Raw genomic sequence first — 22,269 nt, 5'->3', positions numbered from 1 at the left:
GTGCTTGCCATCTTTTCTCTTTCTTATTTTACTGATTTTACTGTAATTTCTTTCATGACTGTGAGCTACCCAATCATTGAGAAGTGGACAGCATACAAATTCAATTTACATATGTATATATATGGACATATATAGACAAACATATGCCTACTTTTCTACAAAAAGGCAAATAAATGGGCCTCTGATTTTGTAGAATAGACTGCTAGCTTTAAAAAATTCAGTAAAAGAAACAGTATTTGGGTGGAAAGTATACACAGAAAGAATACACACACACACTCCAGTTAAGAAGTAACTTACTTGCTTGCCACTTAGTTGATAAAAGGAAAGCCTTTGTCCCCAATCTGCCACAGCTAAAATATCATTATGCTCATCTCTATTGGATATAAAAAGAAAAGCAATTATGTAGCAACAGTGCAACAAGCAAATATTGTTTGTCAGTGGCAATATCGCTACCGTAGTTAAAAGACCTTCTGAAATCTAGATATGGGCCAGCAACTCTAACGGCATTAGAGCCATTGTAAGAGTGTACAGTAGATTACAGAAGATTAATACTAGAAAATTTCCTAGTATTAATCTTCACTATACTCTTGACATATTCTTGTCAATGGAAAACTAATTCTTGAATCAACTAACTGAACACAGATTATTATTTCATGTATATTGGATGCATGCTTTGGGAAAAAAGTTGAGAGATTTAGCCAATAGCTAGAAACGTGTTCAAAATATGGTTTTGGCTCTTACAGTTTGATTTTATGCCACACAGAGAAATTATATATTTTTTTCATGGAAGCCTCAATGTTTTTGTAGGTTATAATGCATTTTTCAGCTGTATACCCAATGGTGTGGAAACTAACAAGATGTCAAAAGAAGCACACATCAGATGCTCTTATGATTGGGAAGAGATTAATATTATAAAAGTGGAAGGACAGTCATTCTGTCAGTTATACAACACCCTGAAGAACTGATTACTTTTCATATCAGGAGTGGGGGCCTGTTTAGAAATTTGGTCTGCATTTAAATATATGAGTGTGTGGCTAAAAAGTCCGCACCCTCTTTTAATATTAAGTAAGCTGATTTAAATGTACTGTATAGGAACATATCTATAAGATTAACTGAACAGTTCATCAGGGATAAATATTCATGTAACTTTTTTGTATTTTTCTTTCATAAATAAATTTAAGTTTCATAATTGCATCAAATATTTGTATGTGCTAAAGTAATACATCTTGTTCCCTCAGAGAGTAAAAACACAAAACACTTTTTGGGACAGATTTTGTTTTTGTTATTTTGTTAAGATGCTGGTCTTGATAACTTGACCTGGCATTTGTGAAATCTAATTCAGCATTGTCTATAATTGTTTGCAATAGATTTTTAGAGTTTCTAAATAAGTATTCCCTACCCTATATGAAGACCCCTCCTGAAGAAACCATCTTTGGATCCAGCCGTTCTTAACAATTATCGTCCAGTCTCCAACCTCCCCTTCGTGGGGAAGGTTGTTGAGAAGGTGGTGGCCTTTCAGCTCCAGCGGTCCTTGGAGGAAGCTAGCTATTTTGACCCATTCCAGTCCGGCTTCAGGCCTGGCTACAGCACAGAAACCGCTTTGGTCCCACTGACCGATGACCTCTGGAGAGCCAGGGACGGAGGCCACGCCTCCATCCTGGTTCTCCTTGACCTCTCAGCGGCTTTCGATACCATCGACCATGGTATCCTTCTGCGACGCCTGCGGGAGGTGGGGGTGGGAGGCACTGTCTTGCGGTGGTTCTCCTCTTACCTCTCGGACAGGTCGCAGTCGGTGTTAGTTGGAGGGCAGAGATCGACCCCTAGGCCCCTAACATATGGGGTGCCGCAGGGTTCGGTCTTGTCCCCCCTACTCTTCAACATCTACATGAAACCGCTGGGCGAGATCATTCGGCGGCACAGGATAAAATACCACCAGTATGCGGACGATACTCAGTTGTATCTGTCCGCCCCATGCCAACTCAATGAAGCGGTGGACGTGATGAACCAGGGCCTTGAAGCTGTTAGGGACTGGATGAGGGCTAACAAGCTTGTGCTCAACCCAGATAAGACCGAGTGGCTGTTGTGTTTCCCTCCCATTAATTCGGCAAGTGTTCCATCTCTCAGGCTGGGGGGGTCAAACATTACACCCCTCAGACAGGGTCCGCAACTTGGGAGTCCTCCTGGACCCACAGCTGACTTTTGAACACCATTTGTCAGCTGTGACCAGGGGGGCATTTGCCCAGGTTCGCCTGGTGCACCAGTTGCGCCCCTACCTGAACCGGGAGGCTCTCACAACAGTCACTCGTGCCCTTGTGACCTCTAGGCTGGAATACTGCAATGTGCTCTACATGGGGCTGCCCTTGAAGAGTATTCGGCGACTTCAGCTAGTCCAGAATGCGGCCGCGCGAGCGATTGTGGGTGCACCGCGGTTCACCCACATAACACCTATCCTCCGTGAGCTGCACTGGCTACCTGTCGATCTCCGGATACGCTTCAAGGTGCTACTTGTCACCCATAAAGCCCTTCATGGTAGCGGATCTGGGTACTTGAGAGACCGCCTACTGCCAATTACCTCCATGCGACCGATTAGATCCCATAGACTAGGCCTCCTCCGAGTTCCATCTGCCGGTCAATGCCGACTGGCAACTACGCGGAGGAGAGCCTTCTCGGTGGCAGCTCCGACCCTATGGAACGATCTCCCCGTGGGGATTTGTACCCTCACCACCCTCCAGACTTTCCGCACAGCCCTTAAAATCTGGCTATTCCGTCAGGCCTGGGGCTAAAGATTGTAACCCACCCGAATGGTATGAATGTTGTCCTTTTAATTATGTATTGTTTTACGTTAAATGTTTGTTTCCCCCCCCCCTTTGAGTTGTAAGCCGCCCTGAGTCCCCCCAGGGAAAAGGGCGGCATATAAATAAACTTTCATAACTCATAACTCAGAACCGCTTTGAACCATGGGCTTTACCACTGAGTTATAATAACATTTTAGCTTGTATATTATTCTAGTCTTTTTAAGAGAAGGCAGTATCTTCCTATTAATAGTTAAAAGTTGGATTTGACCTATATGAACTTTTCCCACTGAACTGCTTTTGGGTACTTCAGTGAGCTTTTAAAGCAACACAAAGTGATAGATTGCAGTTCCCTAGAAGGAATTAATGATACACTGTGAATATTTTTCCAATTTCCCTCAGCTCTGAGAGTTTGTGGTGTCAAATGTCTTGAATATGGGGAAACATCTGCCTCATGCAGGAGTTTGTGCTAAACTCAACTTTTAGTATACCGGGCCAAATTAGAGAAGGAAGACAAGTTGGCAAAAGTCAGTATGGGAAATTTTGTGAAACTCATTATACTGCTTTTACATTATGAAATAGATTACTTGTGATAATGAAATGTGAATCAGTAGGATTCCATACATATCTATATTGAGCCTAAAATGGTATAGCTTTATTTCCTTGATATTTCACTCACGAGCTGGCATTCCTAGGACTCTCATCTTCCTCACGTTCTTCTTCCTCTGCCTCACTACCCTGACTACTGCATGTGATGGACTTCAGAACTGGTATATCCTCTAAACAGGTGTGACCTGCCTCGTCATCTTCTTCGCTGTCTCTAGCACTCCAGAGATTCTCCCAGCGACTGCAAATACCAATTGTTTGTTCACATGAACTACTGACACATAATTCAACTTTCAAAATATGTTAGTTCAAAGGTGAGTGCCCTGGAATTAAATAATTTTTCCCAGACAAGACTTTGCAGTCTCCCTTAAATGTTCTAGAATATACAGAATGTATTGTTCCAGATAATTTTTTTTAATCAGGCTGTAGAAAATACAGCACTTTAAAACATGGACTTTAGGGAGAAAGGTAATGGAAATCACTATCTGGACTCATACATATACATAATTTGAAATGATTGGGTGTCTTAATACTTCTCAGTCACAATAGTAAAACCAATCAATCAATATAGAATTTCAACATTATTACTTCAATACTTTCTCACAAAGTTTCTCCATAGAGTTGTATTGAGCCACTGAAATCAATGGACAAAATAAATGTATTGGTATAGGATACAGTGAAAAGAATGGGGGAAAAGTTCAAATCAACATGCTGCCTCCTAGCCTCTTAAGACTCTTAAGCAGCTTGTCTCTAAAAATATTATTCTTTGCAATAGTACCAAATATCTGTAACTCGGGTGTTGGATGAAGGTGAAGGTTCGTTCTTAAAAATAATATTCTTTTTAAGAAGCTCAATCAGATATTCATTTTAATGTTTAAAGACATTGTCAGCATATATACATAGCACCACTATATAATTAGATGAATTTGCTACCATATACTATGCAAAACAGATCTAGCTCCTTAAATATTTATCATATCCTCCTTGGGGTATGAGGAATGAGAAAACAGGATACAGCTTTCTCTGCAAAAGTTTCTTATGTTTATGTAATACCCATCCCTGCAGTCAAATTCTTTTAACAAGGACCCCCCAATTCTTTTATGCTTGTTTTTAATGGTTTTACTATACAAGTGATAAGGAGTTTGTAGTTAATTATAAACACTTTTGGAGGACATTCATACAGCACATAAATGATGAAAAAGTAGAAATTAATAATTAATGAATATTAACTATTGTGATGCCCCCTACATTTCTCTATTTTTATTAAACAAAATGAGAAAATGCCAGAGTGAAATCTGGAGCAAATATGAGCAACTTAACCATTGAGCTCTGAGGAACAGAAAATTTGTATATTAAGCAAACCAAGTGAAAGAGACTATGATATTTTCTATGCACAAAAGTAATATGGAAATATCTTGTTTCTTACATTAAAAAAAACTGTATTTATTCCCACAATAACAGATCTGTAGTAATATGCCAACTTCTAAAATCTACAGGCTAGGTTGCTATGATATTTATTAAAGATACCAAGAACACACTGAATGTATGAAGCTTTATGTTTTCACCCAAGACACAAACATGTTACCTTGATGGATTCCAAGAAATAGACCAAACTGGAGATAAAGATCCTCCTGGTCGTTCAATTTTGACTTTCTCTTCACCATTTTTATTCCTAATGCTGACAATACCATTGTACAACCCCAAAGCAAGATATTGTCCATCATTCGTCCAACTGGGGAAAAAAACACAATATATTAGGGTAAATGTTTCTCAGAGCTAAAGGGAATCAAGAATATGAAATGGAGGATATTTGGGAAATGGAGAGTTTGCTGAGGGAGAAAGGTCACCCTACCACTGATACTATCTGGTTACTTAGTCAGGAAGGAATGGTTTTGGCACCAAGACCAGAAAAAATGCCCCATTCTTATTTTAACTGCATCATGTTTTATATGGAGCAGCAATTCATAAACATAACCATGTATCATTTGAAAGCCCAAATTATAATCTTTGAGCCAAATAGTTACATACCTACAACAAGTGATCTTATTGCTAACTTTATGTTTGTTGACTGACTTCTGTTCAGGAGACCATAGTCCTTAAAAACAACAGAATCAAAATGCAGACATTAAAAAATGATTATAATTATAAGAGCATTCAAAAGCAGTTATACAATAACTGCTAAAAATAATGACATTAATGTTCATCATATGTGTTATTCATCTTAATAAGATTCCTTTCAACCTGATTGTCCTCTCTAATATTGGTACCCATTTCTGCGCTGTATAGTAGCATTTCATAATGTCATTACCCATTGTCTATAAAGAAAGGACTACAATGGTCTGGGAGGATTGCAGCTCAATGGTAGTTCCTCAAGTGCATTAAATATAGGTTCAACCTCTAGCATTACCAGTTAAGTGAGAACCTAAAAGCTGATGCTAAACAACAAAACTGGACCAGCTAGATCGGTAATTTGACATGCTGAAAACCAAGCTCCCACATTTCTAATAAAATATTATAGTATCTTGGAATTTTATACAATCTGCCCTTCATACTAATGAACAATTCCTGTCAGAAAAAACAAGGAGGGGAATAGCTTCACCTTTGTTTTCAAAATCTGCCCTGAGGTTTGGGAAATATCCAAGCAGATTCTAATGTGTAGAGGGAAAACAAGAGAAAGGAGGGGGGGGGGAGGAGTGGCTTTACTCACATATTACATTTCAACTTTGGGCTACCTAAACCAATATTAAAGTAATGTCTGCAACTCTTGCTGGGTTTCCTCCTTTGCTACATGAAGCATTAGAATTTGATCTTAAGAATTCGGCAATGGGGAATCCATACCAAAATCACTTGAAGAGCAGGATGCAAGTTGATGTGTAACAGGATTATAAGACACACATTGTATAGAATCATTGTGCCTAAAACAAATTTAATAAACAACAGTGAAAGAGAGGCATTGGAAGAATGGCAAACTAAATCAATATGGAAAAGCTATGCTAGCTTTTTATAAGTAAATCTATCAAATATAGGCTGTAGTCGTCTGGATAACCTCTGGATTATAGCAGTAAGGGTTTTCTATTTCTCTTTACTGCCATAGATCTAGATTTTGATTCCTGTTGTAGGCTGAAGAAAGAAGGGGGGGGGGGATAATATCAGTGGTGGGTTCCTACCAGTTCGGACCTATAATTTGGCGGCCTGGGTCGCTGGAACAACAGTGACCCAGGCCTGCCACGCCCCTGAACCGGTTCTCCGGGCACCACCATAGATGCCGCCAACTTGTATTTTGCTTCTGTGCATGCACAGAACAATTTTTATTGCACTGCGCACACACGCATAGTGCTCATCCCACGAGCTAACCGGCAGTAGTACCTGCCGGAACCCACCCCTGAATAATATCCCTTATCTAATTCATTAAAAAAAGTTATATTACTGAAAGGATTCACCTGGCTTCTATTTAAACTTTTAAGTGACTATTGATGGCAATGTAACTGCCTGTGGAGACCAGTAGACTTCCTTGTGCAGTTGGTTGGCCTTTGGGAAAACAGACTGTTGGACTAGGTGGGTCAGGGATCCAATCCAACATGAAACTACTCACATGCTTCTAAAGGATTTGTGAAATATTTTAAATATTTTGTACATTTTGACCCTATATATTAGGGGTCCCTCATTCCCGGGCCGCATCCCACTACTGGGACTTGAACCATTGGAAACTGGGCTCCTGAAGAGGCAGGCAAGCATGTGAAGCTTCATTTGCGCGTGCACAAGATGCACATATGAAACCATTCCCCCCCCCCAACCGCAGAAACCACCAAAGCCACAGCTACCAGTCCACAGAACCAAAAAGGTTGGGAACCCCTGCTCTACACTGCATCAGTGAACAGTGAGTGAAATATCAATTTAACAGATCAATCAAGCTTATGTTAAATTGCAAACCATGTTCTTCTCAGCAATGCACATAATTTGTATAATTGCTGCAAATAAAACATTTATGTAAATTTATCTGCCTCATCCAACTAGTTTGGACTTGTCTGTTACTTGAAGTAATTGCCTCAAATTTGGCTGGATGGATTCAGAAGTCATTAAACAAATGTTTGTTAGTTTGAAGTTTTACTGTACTTATAAAAAGGCTCTAGCTAGTTCTGTTCATAAATGTTATGCTGAGAATCTGTTTCAGGCATTCACAACACAGATGTCTTTCAGATATACTGAAACACGGCTTTGTTGACTAAGAATTATGAATACTGATATTCAGGCTAAATGGAGGGTAATAGTACAGGATAATAAATATGTTCAATTCATTAACAAGTAATAGGAAGATATTCCTTTTCTCTGAAAAATAATGGGATACTTCTGAGATGAAACAATTGAGTTGTCAATCAACAAAACTTCAAAACTTCCATTACTATCAATGTTTATGATCTGTTTATTTTGTGGAATCCCATGGCCCTTCATGTGGTCTTAATATGTGTAATGTTGTATACACTCAAGTTTTAGTTAGGACAGTAATTCACAATGTTTTCCAAGAGACCTACTTGCACAGTCACTGTATCCATATCCTCAATGATCTTAGTCAGGGTTTTGGGGAGGAAGAAGGAAGTAACTCAACTTCTTCCCTCTTACAAAGAATTTAGAGAGTATAGCTTTGTACTTCTTTCTTCCACTATTTTTGTTTGGGATCATCATTCTCGATCTCTACTTTCACCAGGAAATTAACTATCTATTTCTCCCATCAGCAGGATTATTAGGTTGATTAGCTGGTAGTAAAATAAGTAAACCAGGTGCTGTTCCTGTCAGTCAACTGGCAAGTAGGCAGTCATTTGCTACTAATGGAGATAGAAAAAAAGAGAGGCAACTCTCAAGCAAAAAAGGTGTTGGGGTTATAATCTTATGCTCAAGCTTGTGCTGTGCCTACTAACCAAACTCAGGAGCTTATTGTTTTAAAAATGAAATGGAAACATTAAACAGTTGAATCCTATTTCATGATACTATTGAACTAATCGCCTTCTGAAAAAATTGCTTCACATAGAAACACAGAATCACAAATCCCATATTCAATGTTTAAACTTCTTCAGATATTTACTCAATCATCCTAGAGGTGCAAACATTTATGGGAAGAGGGCAGGATTGCTGACCCATATTCTACATTGGCTACTGGTATGGTCTCCATCATCCTCATTTGCAGCCCTTACTATACTAAGTCTTTTTCAAATAGATTCAGTCCCTGTAAAATTGTTTTCTTCTATGTGTTAATATTTCTTCTGTTTATATTAAGGGTAATCCTTATAGACTCATACATCAAAGTCATAATCACTTACGTGTACTTCAGGATACCTTCTAACTTTGAAGTCCAGATTATGACAGTTTTGTCTGCAGCTCCTGATGCAAAGCGTTTTCCTAAGAAAATTTGTAGTAACCAATATAAATTATGAAGTAACTTTAGAATGAATTATTAAATTAAAACACAGAAATGAAATAATGTTAAGTCTATCATTTTCTCAATCTTGCTATAAATGGGAGAAGGTATTACCAGTACATAACCATATTTTATATATGTATTTATGGTATAACTTTAATTTACATAATTTTGTAAAACACCAAATGTTTTTAATTAGATTAATTGTATTTTTAATTTAAAAAATTAATTGCAGTACAATTTGTACAAATGTATTAATAATATGATCTCAAAGGGGCTTTCAAATGTTGGCAAGTGTCTGCTACCTATTTAGCAGACTACTAGACCTAAAGACTTCTCAAAAAAGATTTATTAAGTCAATCTTTTTCTCAGTTCATTGAAAGAACTTTAAAATGTGTTGTTGATAACTATATTTTTGTTAGTGGAAATACCCTGCATCTTAAGTCTGGTTTAGAAAGCAACATTTATATAATTATGAAAAACATACAATGACTATTAATACATACTTTGTTTCCTTTGTATTAGCAGTAAGCAACTTAGCTGTGAAAAATCTTGGCTATGTGCTAAAAAAATAAATCTGAGAAGTTCTGAGTTTCTTGTGCACAAATTCCCAACTGTCAAAAGCAGACACTGTGCTGAAATATGCTAATCACAATAATTCAATATTGTACTACTTGGAAGTGAAATTATTAGCAATGTTTTGAACATCCCAAAAAACATACTACTTCTTAAGAAATTTTGATCAGGAATTGATCAATTCTTTGCCTCAGTTAGCAAGAGATGCTATATAGATCTTATATTGATGACATAAAAAAGGCAATTGTAATTGTAAAAAATGTAAACAGGTGGATTTCATATTACCATCTTTTGCATATGCTACACAATATACTGTATCCTTATGGGCTTTCAAGGGCTGGATTAATGTTCCATCAGATGTATCATACACCTGTACAGATAAAATAACACAGAAAGTATAATAGTACAGATGTATAAGAATAATACAAGCCAAACTATTTTAAAACAAAGATAATCTGAAGAAAAATGTTCTTAGATCTCCAACTCTATATTGAAAAATTCCAGATGATCCAGCATGATAGCAAAGGTACCATAACAACATAATACACCAAAACATCCACCATGAATATTATAAACAGTGGCACCTAAAGTATATGGAACAATAAACCCCATAGTAAGAGTATAAATAACATATTAATCAATAATTCAATCATTAATCAGAATAATCATATGCTAAAATTGCACAATTCATAATTCCACATTATTCTCTTTTATTTTCCAGTATTTTGAATTGTACTTAAAATTCTATTGGATAACAATACAAAACGTTAAGCACAAGTATAATATGCTCTGGTGGTTAAGAACTGCCAGCAAACAGAGTCAAAATACCATTTCTAGCTTCTGGAAAGCTTCAAAAACAGCCCCATGCAAAGCACATTACAGACATCCATTTGCCCACCTAGCAGTTATCATATACCAGGAGGCTTCCCACTTTACAGGCTTACTTCTTGCGGTATAGCATCTCCCACTCTGAGACACAAACAATCAGAAACCTGAACAAACCAACAAAATCTTCTTGCCTGGCTTTTTCATCAGTCCATTTTGTCTCATTCAGATCCTAATAGCCTTTAGACATTAGGACAAGACTTCCATATCATGACCTGGGGTAGCCCGGGGTAGCAATGGAAAAGTCATCAGCATGTTGAGAACACTACATCCTGAACTGACTGGTCACTTGTCTCAATGGCTGCACATAGATCAGGGGTGTCAAACTGCATTTCTTTGAGGGCTGGATCAGCATTGTAGTTCTCCTCACGGGTTGACCAGCGGGGGGTGGAGACAGGACGGACACCTCCTGCAGCACTCTGCTGGCCAAAATGGGGGGGTGTTTTGGCTGGCAAAGAGCTGCAGGAGGCTGTCCAGGCTGTAAACAGGACGTGCAAGGGGGGGGGGCGGCCGCATATAGCTCCTCGCACCCCATTTTGGCTGCCAGAAGTACCTCGGGCCAGTCCTTTGCTTTTTCCAGGCTGGCCCCACAGGCCAGATTTAAGCACCAGCAGGCTTGAGTTTGACACTCCTGATATAGATGATCAACAAACAGAAAGATAATGAAGCCCTGTAGCACCTCATCACCAAATGTTCACTGGGCTGATCTCATCTATAACTACTAACTGAAACCACCTGCTAAAAAGGACTACTACTGTAGAACAATGGCTCCAATCTCCAACCATGGCAAACTGAGAAAGGGGCAACTCCCTTATCAAATCACTTCAGAGGTAACCCACCGGCACAATCAATGCCATCTTCATTGCATGCCTAGGCCTGAATTCTGACTGCTTGAGGAGTCTTTGGTGCTCTCTCAGCTTCTTGTTTTCTTAGAGATATTTCATAACCCAAACTAGGTAACATCATTGGTGCTAGTGGACTAGAACTAATGTTATCTAGTTTGGGTAATGAAACATCTGCAAGAAAACAAGACAACTCAGAAAGCACCAAGGACCTGTCATGTCAACCCTAAGCCTCAAATATTCTCCTTTATTAATGACTGAATTCAGTATCCAGACAATCCACCTTTTCTAGGGTATTTTCTAATGTCTCTCCACTCTCAAGTAAACCACCTCCACATCCCCACCTAACAAGTTTATAATCCTGGGATTTCTTAGTAATATTCTGTTTAAGTATTAACACTATTTAAAATATTTTTTCTAATTCAAATTTCTTTTAGGTCACACATTGTATTTTTAAAAACCTCTTACCAATAATCTGTTTCCAGATGCAATTATTAGTTGTGTTCCATCCGGTTTAAAGGCAAGGTCGTAGATACTGTAAAAACAAAGAATGCTATTAAAAGGCAAGTTCTCTTATCTACTTATTTGTTATTTTCATCAGATAGGTCATCTACAAAACAGATGCATAATGTATCAATGTTGCATAGTTAGTTTTAATTTAGGATACTGTGTGGACCCAACAATTGTCATGGCCAAATTATTATTATTTTTTTAATTTGTATTTTTATTAACAGACAACACATACACACAACAATAAAAAAACAGAAAAAAGACAAAAAAAGCATCATCACATACAGCATGTCGGTGGGTTACAGCTGTTTTAACATCCATATTCTCGAATAACATTTACCATCACAGATTTTTCATCTAGGATAACTAAATACCTCACTTTCATTGTACAGTATATGTTCAATTACAATTAGTATTATTTTTTCCAATAAATCATAATTCCCTTACATTCTTGATTGTCTATTTGATAACAGTATACCTTTATATAATCCCCATGTGAAAGAAAGAAAAAATTTACCAACCATTTATATTTGTATATCACTATTTTCAATTATGCATAATTCCACTAATCAATTATTAGATATGCTTATGTTCATTATTATCCTTGTACATCATACATTCAAAAAGATCTTATTCATTCATTTTTCAACAAAATATTCTAAATAGTCGCTATATATATACACACCAATTTTAAATTGTTCCCTTATTAAAATTATTTATCAACAACAAAATATCATTCTCATGGCCAAATTATTATACATACTTTAGTGTTATACAACTAACTTATTCTTTATTAATTCTGTTTTAAGAAAATTGTGGATTAGTATACAGGAAGTCCTCATCTTACGACCACAATTGAGCCCAAAATTTGTTAAGTGAGACATTTGTTAATTTAGTTTTGCCCTATTTTATGACCTTTCTTGTTGTTAAGTGAATCACTGTAGTTGATAAGTTAGTAATCTGGTTAAATGAATCTGGCTTCCCCATTGACTTTACTCATCAGAAGGTCACAAAAGTTATCACCCAACCTTGGGACAGAGAAACGGTCAAAAGTATGAACCAGTGGACAAGCATCTGAGTTTTTACCCCATGATCCATGGGGATGCTTCAAAGGTCGTAACTCTGAAAAGCGGTCATAAGTCATTTTTTTCAGCGCTGTTGTGACTTTGAACGGTCACTAAATGAACTGTTGTAACCCAAGGACAGCCCATACTTTTTCATTTATTTAGGTATTTCTTCCATTTTTACCCCACAAAAACCTTGCAACTCCCAGCCATTTATGTAAATATTTGGGATTACATAAGAGAAAAGCGGGAGAGGCATACCTTATTATTTAAACTACTTTATATAAAGAGGGAGCAAGTCCAACATTCACACGCACTGATGAAGTTACCTAGTTGGGTCATGAAACATCCACAAGCTCAGATAGCACGAAGGACTCCACAGTTCAACCCCAATATTCTCTTATTTCATTAATTTATATGTTATGTAAATTTAATAAATGCATTTATATTGGAGTTATTTAAAATAATCCATAGCAGAATGGAAAGATGAAAAGAGCACACAGTAGTAGCGACTCTTCCTTCTCAAGAGTCCTCCTCCTCCTGCTGCTCTTCCCCGTTATCCTCCCCAGCCCCGTTTCGGAGAGAGGACCGCCTCTTACCACTGCTCGACCTTATCCCTCCAAGTCAACGCAGCTCGCATGTCGTCCCCTTCAGGTGCATCGCCCTCGCCGGCGCCCAACTCTCTCACTCTTTTGGGGTGGCTTTTTTGTGTTTGTTTGTTTGTATTTATTGACGCAGGACGCCAGCCGGCCTCCCAAGGCAACACGCATGCGCACTCCTCTTTAAACGCCCGCGGTCCAAAAAATGCCCCGTGCGCAAGCGCCATCAGCCCCTGGCAGCGTCGTCCGCGCATGTCTTTTAGCCTTTACTGTTTCCAATAGCCCGCCGAAGAGAGGGGAAAATTAGTGCCGCGAAAAGAGGCGGAGACGATATCAAAAGTGCGCTTGCGTCACCGGGGGGGGGGGGGGCTGATCCATCGAAGCTGTGTTGTGTGGGGGTGTTTTTTTCCCTCCCTATCTATCCCCTTCTTAGGAAAAGATCGTTAGACTCTTCTATTCATCGGGACCTGGTTATAAGAGTTTAAAGTGTGCATGCGTTCGATGAAGACTAGTAAGGATTGGCGTCTTGTGCGGGAAGTCAGTCGTGGTGTTAAAATAGGAAGAGAAGGAGCTCTATGAGACCAGGGGTAAGGATTTTTTTTTCCACTAGAGGAAACCAAGGAGAGATGGATTTTTTTTATTATAGCTATTAGATTGTGCAAATCGGCTTATTCTATTGGTTTGGTCTCAGTGATGTCATAATAGAAGTGGAACTCGTTTGTTTGACAATGATGCATGCTACGTTTCCCAGTGTACCATGAACGGTAGGATGGTGGTCTCCGTTTTCTCAGGTCGTTTTGGGATTAAAAACTCTTATTTAATAGATCACTTGTTGGTCTGCGGTGCTCAGTCTTGCATTGATAACAGGAAGCACCTAGAAAAGACAGCCTGTTTGTTCTGCCTCGATTTCCCGAAGGGCGAGAAGAAAACTGAAACTGCAGCATGGGAAAAGTGCTCTGGTATGGCAGCAAGTGTAAAATTAGCAATTATTTTTGTACAAGACCCATATAACAAAATATTGTTTTCTGCCAGCAGAATTGAGCTGCATTTCTATATTTGTATTTGAAGATGCAATTTTCTAGAATATAGAAGAAGCAAAATTGCTTGCTTTATGAAAGTAGAAATTGCATTACTAGCAATTTCTAGTTTAATTAGACGGATCCGACCAAAACTCATAATCAGTCAGCACTAAACAGAAAGTCAGTAAGACAGTTAGTTAAAATGTTGTACAGGAGTAGAGAATACAAATTCAAGTGTCTGCTTGGCCATGAAGCTCATGGTGCAACTTTAAGCTACTAATTTGCTCTCAGTCCAACCTTAGCAGGATTGTTAAAATGATAGGAAAGACCTTATAACAAGACCTTGATTTTCTTAGAACAATGTTTCTCCACCCTGGCAACTTCCATATCTGAATTTCAAGTCGTAGAATTTTCAGCAAAGGACACATTGGCAGAGGAATTTTAGGAGCTGAAGTCCATCCAACATTGAGCCATCCAGGATGAGAAAAACTGTCACAGAATGAGTTCATGAAACTAAATCAGAATCTCTTATTAGAAATCGTATTGATTTTTTTATGACTTCCATACCCAAACCAAAACACTGACAAATTTGGAACTAAAGATATGTATAAGTAACAATGCAGAAGCTTACCTTATATCAGTGAGTGCTTTCACTTGGAATGGGGGGAAAAAGTAAGGTAGAGGAGGATGGTTGAAAGAAATGCAGAAAAAAACATTTTAAATTATGAAAAGGTTAAAAAAAGATCCCATACAAAAGAGTGGCTTACAAAAAATTGGTCCTGTTGTATTTATTGACAGTGCTGAAAGTGAAACACACATGACCAAAGTTACAAGCAAAGAGAAATAATTACTTCTAAAGGTAGTAGAAGAAAGCTTTGGCCCCAGGAAAGAAGAGCCTGAAAGTCCAGTGAAGTGTAATGGGAAGTAAGGAGCAGTATCTTTAGAATTTCCAGTCGTATCATCAGACACTTCCAAAAGAATGGGAGAATACAATAAAGCAAAGATAAACTGGTAGAATTGCAGGAAAATATATTGTTTGCTCTGTTAGGTAATCTCAATTGCCTCTCTTGAATTTCTACTTCTGATACAACCTGTTGCAGTGTAGGGAAAGCATTCAATGATACGACACTTGACTTTTTGACAAAAACTACCATGTACTTTATATGTAAAAAAATTTAATGCTTAAAGCGTTTGTGTTTCAGGAATATTAAGATGTTCCACTCTGCTCATAATATATTCACAAATATAATACTCTCAAATACACCATCTCCTGTGATTGTTTACAAAATATGTTTAATACTTCTGTACCATACTGTGTTCATCTGATGAAGTTCAGTCTATTTCATAAACTGTGTGTATCATCATCATTAGAGTTGAAAGGGACCTTGAAGATCTTCTAGTCCAACCCCTGCTCAAGCAAGAGACCATTATACTATGTAGTAGTATTATAAATAATTATTATAAAATGTATAATTATACATTGCACAATTTATCTTTTAAATGTGGTTCCCAAGGCAATTCCCTGGCATCTCTACTATTTGTGTCTATAAATTGTTCTAGTATTACTGTTTCAATTTTTCTTTCCAAAATGGTAGTTTGTTGTTTATATTATTTTTCCATGACTATGATTATTAATAATTTATTCAATTTGTATGCCTCCTGACTCACCACCTCTCACAACAATCAAAGAAATTGCAATAAAATCAATACAACAAAAGATAAAAGATGGCAAATGTTTAGATCGCTTAGATAGTTTTTGTTTACAAATATATTTTCTCCCCCCCCCAAACAACAATTATGAACTTAATTTATTGATCGCACTGTTTTTCTCTCAGTACTCCAGGACTCATTCAGATCTAAACGTGTGCTCATTTCAATTATTTTAAAGAGGATAAAGACATAATTCTTACAGTAGAGGATTTTGATTTTACTATGGCTGTTCAGAGGAATACACGGTTAAGAACCAAAAGATCTTCTACCAGAAATGCAGGCATAGACATTGAGAGTTGCATTTCTAGTCCAGTTTCACTCCCTGGATTAGGAAACGGTGACGGAGATTGTAAATCTTCTCTAGAAAGTAACTTGGAACTTCGATCCGATAATAGAGAACCAGAAATTCCTGCTACCTGTTTGCAGGATGTGCCTAATACCGAAGATACTTCTAAGGACTGTTTTTTCAAAAATGATGGAAATAGTACTATTCGAAGGAAGATTCAAATTAGAAAATCTAAAAAATCTTCTGAAATAAGTAATGTCACTGGTGGCCAAAACAAAAGACAGAGTCTATCAGCATGTAAAAAACAGGTGCAAAGCAATAAACGTGCCATATGTAAGAACAAAATGTTTGTACTTAATAGTGATTCCAGTGAAAACAAAGTATGCCGAAGAAGTTCAAGGAAAAGAAAAATATGTTTTAAGGATGAACTGTTGTCTCAACCAAAAACAGAGCAGAATGATAAACAGATTGAACCTTTCCAAACAAGCATGGAAATAGTAAAATGTACTGAGAGTTCTTGCAGCAAAATCCCTACAGCTGCTAATAAAAACCTTTCAGTAGTAGAAATGCAAAGAAACGTGTTGACTTCAGAGAGTGCAAGTGAACAGAGGGCTTCCACTATGGATGTTACTGTTTCCCAGATGTGCCGAGAGAAACCTTGTACATCAATCAAAGGTATGTGTTTATGTATTTATTTATTTTCCAGAATGTTTAGATTACCTACCCTGTAAAACAGGGGTGTCAAACTGAAGGCCCAAGGGCCAGATCCAGCCCACGGTGTGCTTAGATCTGACTCACAGGACTCCACTGGAAACAGCAAAGGGTTAAATTTAGGTTCATGTCCCTTTGATTCCTAGCGAGGATGGGACCCTAAACAATCACTCATCCTTCAGAACATATGGACCGTGGAGATTCCACCTTAGGAGATGATCTGTAAGGTAATCTAAGAACCAACCATGTGGAGTTTTATTAGTATTTTATAGGTATTTGGTATTTATTTGATTTGTAGGCCGCCCTATTCCCCGAAGGGACTCAGGGTGGCTGAACAAAAAACCAAGGGAAGGGGAACAAATACAGAAAAGTAAGACAAACGAGACAGTAATACAACAATTTAAAAAACACAACAAGCACAACAGTTTGAGTAGGGGGGGGGGGGAACTCAACCCCAGGCTTGCTGGGACAGCCAGATCTTAACGGCTGTCCGGAAGGCCTGAAGGGTGGCGAGGGTTCAAATCTCCACGGGGAGCTCATTCCAAAGGCAGGTTCTTTTATAATAATACAATTATTGTAATGAAAGAAAAAGGATCTTGGTAGTTCTTGGCTTTAATACATGTAAGTCCTCCACTTACAACCAGTCACTTAGTTATAATGAACCCAAAAAATATTTATCACCTGGATTTTGAAGCCACCCCCCACCCCCCCTGTAGTCAAATGATCACATTTTAGGTGTTCGGCAACCACTCGTATTTAAAATACTTTTTGCCAGAAACAACTGTTTACTTCCATTTTCTGGCAAAAAATGCCCATTCAGACACTGAGTTCACTTAATGGTGTTTGTTTAATAATGAAGGATATTTGCTTAATGACTGTCACAAAAAAAATTGTAAAATCAAGTTAGTCATGTGATGACCAGCAGGACTTACAATTGTAACTGTGGACTCAATGACGGTTATATGTTAAGGACTATCTGTATCCCTTAGAGGTTGGGTATACTTGCATGGAGTGAAGAAAAGGAAAACAATCACACACACACACACACACACACACACACACACACACAAACAACTTCTTCCTGAAACCCAGATCTGGATAATCAAAGAGGCAAAGCTAGTGCAGGTAGTCCTTAACTTACAACAGTTTTATTTAGTGACCGTTCAGAATTATAACAGCACTGAAAAAAGTAACATGACCGGTTTTCACACTTAAAACCTTTGCAGGATCCCCATGTTCAGGCCCTCAAAGTTTAGATGCTTGGCAATTAGTTCATATTTATGACTGTTGCTGTGTCCCAAGGTCATGCAATTTTTGCAACCACCTGACAAGCAAAGTCAATGGAGAAGCCAGATTCACTTAACAGCCAGGTTACTAACTTATCAATTGCAGTGATTCACGTAACAACTGTGGCAAGCCAGGTCGTAAAATGGGGCAAACCTCACTTAACAAATGTCTCACTTAACAATAGAAATTTTGGGCTCAATTGAGGTCATAAGTCGAAGACTATCTGTATTGCAGAAAGGGATTATTGTTCTGTGTGTACCTTCTGTCCTCAAAGAGCATAATTAAAAGTTTTACATTATTTATTGCTTTTGTATTTTTTATTTGCTGTTCTATAATTAGAGAGACGTACTCAAAGAACCCAAGTGGAAAGGCGGAAAACCAGTCCATATTTTTCTAGAAAATTAATCAAAGAAGGTAAAAAAAATTTATGTGGAAATGCTTTGTGGAAAATTAGCAATCTTATTTTTTTAAAAAAAATAATTTTAATAGGATTTGTGGTCTTATATTAGTCATATTTATGTGGAAGCAAATTAAAATGTTTTTATACCTGCCTAGTAAAATGTAAGCAGAGATGTTCTGAAATAAGTATAAAATAGTTGTCTTTATGAGTACCGGTAAATTAATATGGATAATATTTGGATGGATGACTTATAAACAACAGAATAATTTCAAATATATTACACTAACTATATCAATGGGCTTTGGTTTCCAATGAAGATACAATAAAGGGAATAAACTATTGTGCATTAAATCATCCCTTCTAAAGAGATTTGGTCAGTTACATTAATTGAATTCAGATGTAATGCAAAACCATTGTTTTATTCATGAATAGTGAGAACAGAAGGTTTTATTTAGATTTTAAACAAACAATTATTCTCTACTATTAAAAAAAACTGGGAACTAATTTATGTAAAATTCTAGCTACTGAATTTGATTGAGGATTAGAACATTAAAACAAACTTAACTATAGTTCTTAATAATTTCAGCCTTTACAAGAGAAAAGGGAAGTTATAACACTGTTGGCGTATTTTGCTTCATGTATTGCTGGTCTAACAGAAGCATCTAACACCGTCCGAAGGAAGCAGATTTTTGATGCAACCGATCTCTGTTTAGAACCTGAAAAAGCAACCCAGACTGTCTTTGCATCTGTAGGAGTAATTGTAAACAATAAAAGTAAATTATGGTCACTTTTTTTGTATTAGCTCCAAGTCCACCAAGAAGGAAAGCTTTTAGGAAATGGACTCCACCTCGTTCTCCTTTTAATCTGGTTCAGGAAACATTGTTTCACGATCCATGGAAACTTCTGATTGCAACTATATTTCTGAACAAAACCTCAGGTAAATAAGAGAGCAATCATGGCCACTTCTCGAATTTCCATGCATGGAATTGCTTTCCTCTGGGGCTGTTAGAACATGTGCAATTCATTTTGCAAACAAGGTAAAGCATAAAGTTCCCAGGCTATAAAGTGCTATGTAAGTGGCTCTATCCAAATTGTGATTTGATGTATTGCTAGTGAATATGGATTTTCTCCTTAAGAAAAAGGCTGTCATCCGGCTGATAAGGAAAACCAGAAAGAGGACAGTATTGAATTTAAATTATGCAAAGTGAATTAATGCTACCCGCATTTCCCTGAAAATAAGACAGGGTCTTATTTCCCCCCCCCCCCAAAAAAAAATAAACACTTGGCCTTATTTTCAGGAAGGTCTTATTATTTTTGAGGTGTAGGAGGCAGCAAGCATGGTCACCTCATGGTTGCTGCTGTGTTGCAATATTTTCGGGGGGGCAGCTTATTTGGGTGGGAGGGCTTATTTTAGTGCATGTGTTCAAAAGCCCGATTGGGCTTATTATTGGGAGGTCTTATTTTCAGAGAAATAGTACTAAAATGGTAGCGATTCAGTAGTGACATTTGCTCAATGTATTATGTAAGTTTGGTTGGATCATATGCATATATAGATTAAAAATCAGCTGAAGAAGTTATGACCATACTGACAATATAAACTATAGGGCTGCTTCACACCACACAGATTTTCTGTCAGTGAAATTACTTACATGTAGGAAATTGTGACTCCTGTATGTAAGTTGTAAGATAAAAGTAAAGCTAAAATCTGTCAACAGGTTTGTGCCAAGTTACTTTTGTGCAGAAAAATCTGCCTTGAGAAGTTGCAGCCAGCTTTTCAAATTCAGTGCACATGTTGTTGTTCACAGTTTCTTATTTTTGCTTAGGAAAGATGGCTATCCCTGTGCTGTGGGAATTTTTTAAGAAATATCCTTCACCAAATGTAGCAAGAACTACCAACTGGAAAGAAATGTCAGAATTGCTTAAACCTCTTGGCCTATATGAACTCAGAGCAAAGACCATCGTCAAATTTTCAGGTAATATCTATAATATTCCATGTTTCATGTATATTATCTCATAAAACCTTGATACAGTTATATAGCAGTATTTGTATTTCTTATTTTGGTTGGAAGACAAAAACTGAGGAATGATAGTTTGCCAAAGACCTCTTAATACATTCCTGATTGAGACATGAAGTGGAAATTTGTTCCATATATTTAAAGTTATTACCATTTCGAACTTGTAAATTGTAATCCAAAATAACACATATACACAATTTCTATAATCTCTATTCATGACCTTTTTCATGTTTTTTTGTTTATGTATTGATACTTTTAAAATTGTTTTTTTTTTGCCATTCTTAAAACCATTTGGAAAGTTTGGCATTGGAATATTATAGTAATACATCCTTTTTGGATTTACTGATAAATTATTTGAATATAGAAGTGAAGTGCCATTTGTGTTATTTATGAGTATTCTATTTTTGTTTAGCTACTGATAGTAAAACAAGCTCCTAACTTTAATTTATCAAGGTTTTGATTTCTTGTAGTTTGCATTTTATAAATGAGCAATTACTCTTAAAGTCTTATAAGTTATTTTTCATAAACTTAAAACCAATATAATTTAGTCCAGCTTTTTATAGCTTTATCTTTTGTTCCTTAGATGAATATTTGGTTAAGCAGTGGAAATATCCAATTGAATTACATGGGATTGGAAAATATGGAAATGATTCTTACAGAATTTTCTGTGTGAATGAATGGAAAGAGGTAATAAATGCTTGTGTGTTCTTAATTTAATGAAAATCAGGGGAAGCCTTATTAATTTCAGCAATACTAATATAATATACTAATATAATTAATATACTAATATTAATTACAGCAATCTGTAACCTAGAAATAATACAAGTTATGCTTACAGCTACATACATGGTTTATATGATTTAGAACTGCAGAAAATAATAGAATATTATGCTCTCCTAGATAGAATTTTTTAAACTAAGACTTGAATATTCTTTTTGCATTTTGTCCTTAATGTGTTTTAAAAAACAACAATCATTAGCTCCACAAAGTATTTTTAATATCCACCTGGGTTGTCTTACAAGCTAAGAAATAAAACAGGACCATACTTTTTTCATATTTATGTGAGAGGCCTTACGCTAATAATCACTTTCGCTATATGATGAGAGGAAATTTTTATACTTCAGCAAATAAATATGAAATTACAATAAAAGTGCAAAATGGCTTATGGATTGACATTATATCACTTATGTACCGATGAGGTAAAAAACATGTTCATTTCTCTTTCAGGTACAGCCACAAGACCACAAATTGAACATTTATCATTCCTGGCTGTCGGAAAACCATGAGAAATTAAATCTTAATTATTAGCTCTTTATAATCTCTTGGTCCTTTCTCATGTTTTAAACTGCTTTTTCTGCTACCCCACTTTATTAACTATAAATATAAATGCTTCTTTTATATGACTGTAAATAATTTATTAAATTCCATTATTCTATACAATTTTGCTCAAAATTGACATTTCTTACTTTCACTTGTTTGATCATGTAAATTTTAAATACCAAAGTTTGTTTAGTGTAATGCATCAGAATACAATAATTCAGGACTCTTTACAAGCAT

The 22,269-nt window shown here is 36.8% G+C and overlaps 2 protein-coding genes across 4 annotated transcripts in view; one reads left to right on the top strand and one right to left on the bottom strand.

Moving 5' to 3' along the window:
* The window catches only part of IFT122 (intraflagellar transport 122), a 77,833-nt gene extending 64,338 nt beyond the window's left edge, over nt 1–13,495 (bottom strand). For 2 of the 3 annotated variants that reach the window (XM_014059145.2, XM_087708934.1), the window contains exons 1-9: nt 13,285–13,495; nt 11,580–11,646; nt 9,670–9,754; nt 8,711–8,789; nt 6,237–6,313; nt 5,427–5,493; nt 4,984–5,130; nt 3,472–3,639; nt 298–373 (exon numbers count right to left, since the gene is read on the bottom strand). In XM_014059145.2, coding sequence (XP_013914620.2) covers nt 298–373; nt 3,472–3,639; nt 4,984–5,130; nt 5,427–5,493; nt 6,237–6,313; nt 8,711–8,789; nt 9,670–9,754; nt 11,580–11,646; nt 13,285–13,325 — 807 coding nt within the window. In that variant the 5' untranslated portion in view covers nt 13,326–13,495. The remainder of the gene's footprint in view (nt 1–297; nt 374–3,471; nt 3,640–4,983; nt 5,131–5,426; nt 5,494–6,236; nt 6,314–8,710; nt 8,790–9,669; nt 9,755–11,579; nt 11,647–13,284) is intronic. The other variant, XM_014059143.2, reaches the window with a different exon arrangement.
* Nucleotides 13,496–14,180: 685 nt separating this feature from the next.
* On the top strand, nt 14,181–22,148 carry MBD4 (methyl-CpG binding domain 4, DNA glycosylase). Its single transcript, XM_014059154.2, has 7 exons — nt 14,181–14,243; nt 16,147–16,974; nt 18,637–18,711; nt 19,500–19,634; nt 20,521–20,670; nt 21,296–21,399; nt 21,940–22,148. Exons 2-7 carry the CDS (start codon nt 16,236–16,238, stop codon nt 22,018–22,020), a joined length of 1,284 nt encoding a protein of 427 aa, XP_013914629.2. The 5' UTR covers nt 14,181–14,243; nt 16,147–16,235; the 3' UTR covers nt 22,021–22,148.
* The last annotated feature ends 121 nt before the right edge of the window (nt 22,149–22,269 follow it).

Source organism: Thamnophis sirtalis, unplaced genomic scaffold (assembly GCF_051295495.1).
Source record: "Thamnophis sirtalis isolate CommonGarterSnake01/CBP01778 unplaced genomic scaffold, rThaSir2_p1.2 scaffold_3, whole genome shotgun sequence".
Taxonomy (NCBI): domain Eukaryota; kingdom Metazoa; phylum Chordata; class Lepidosauria; order Squamata; family Natricidae; genus Thamnophis; species Thamnophis sirtalis.
Note: the sequence above shows the minus strand (reverse complement) of the source record. Positions and strands in the feature narration are given on the sequence as shown.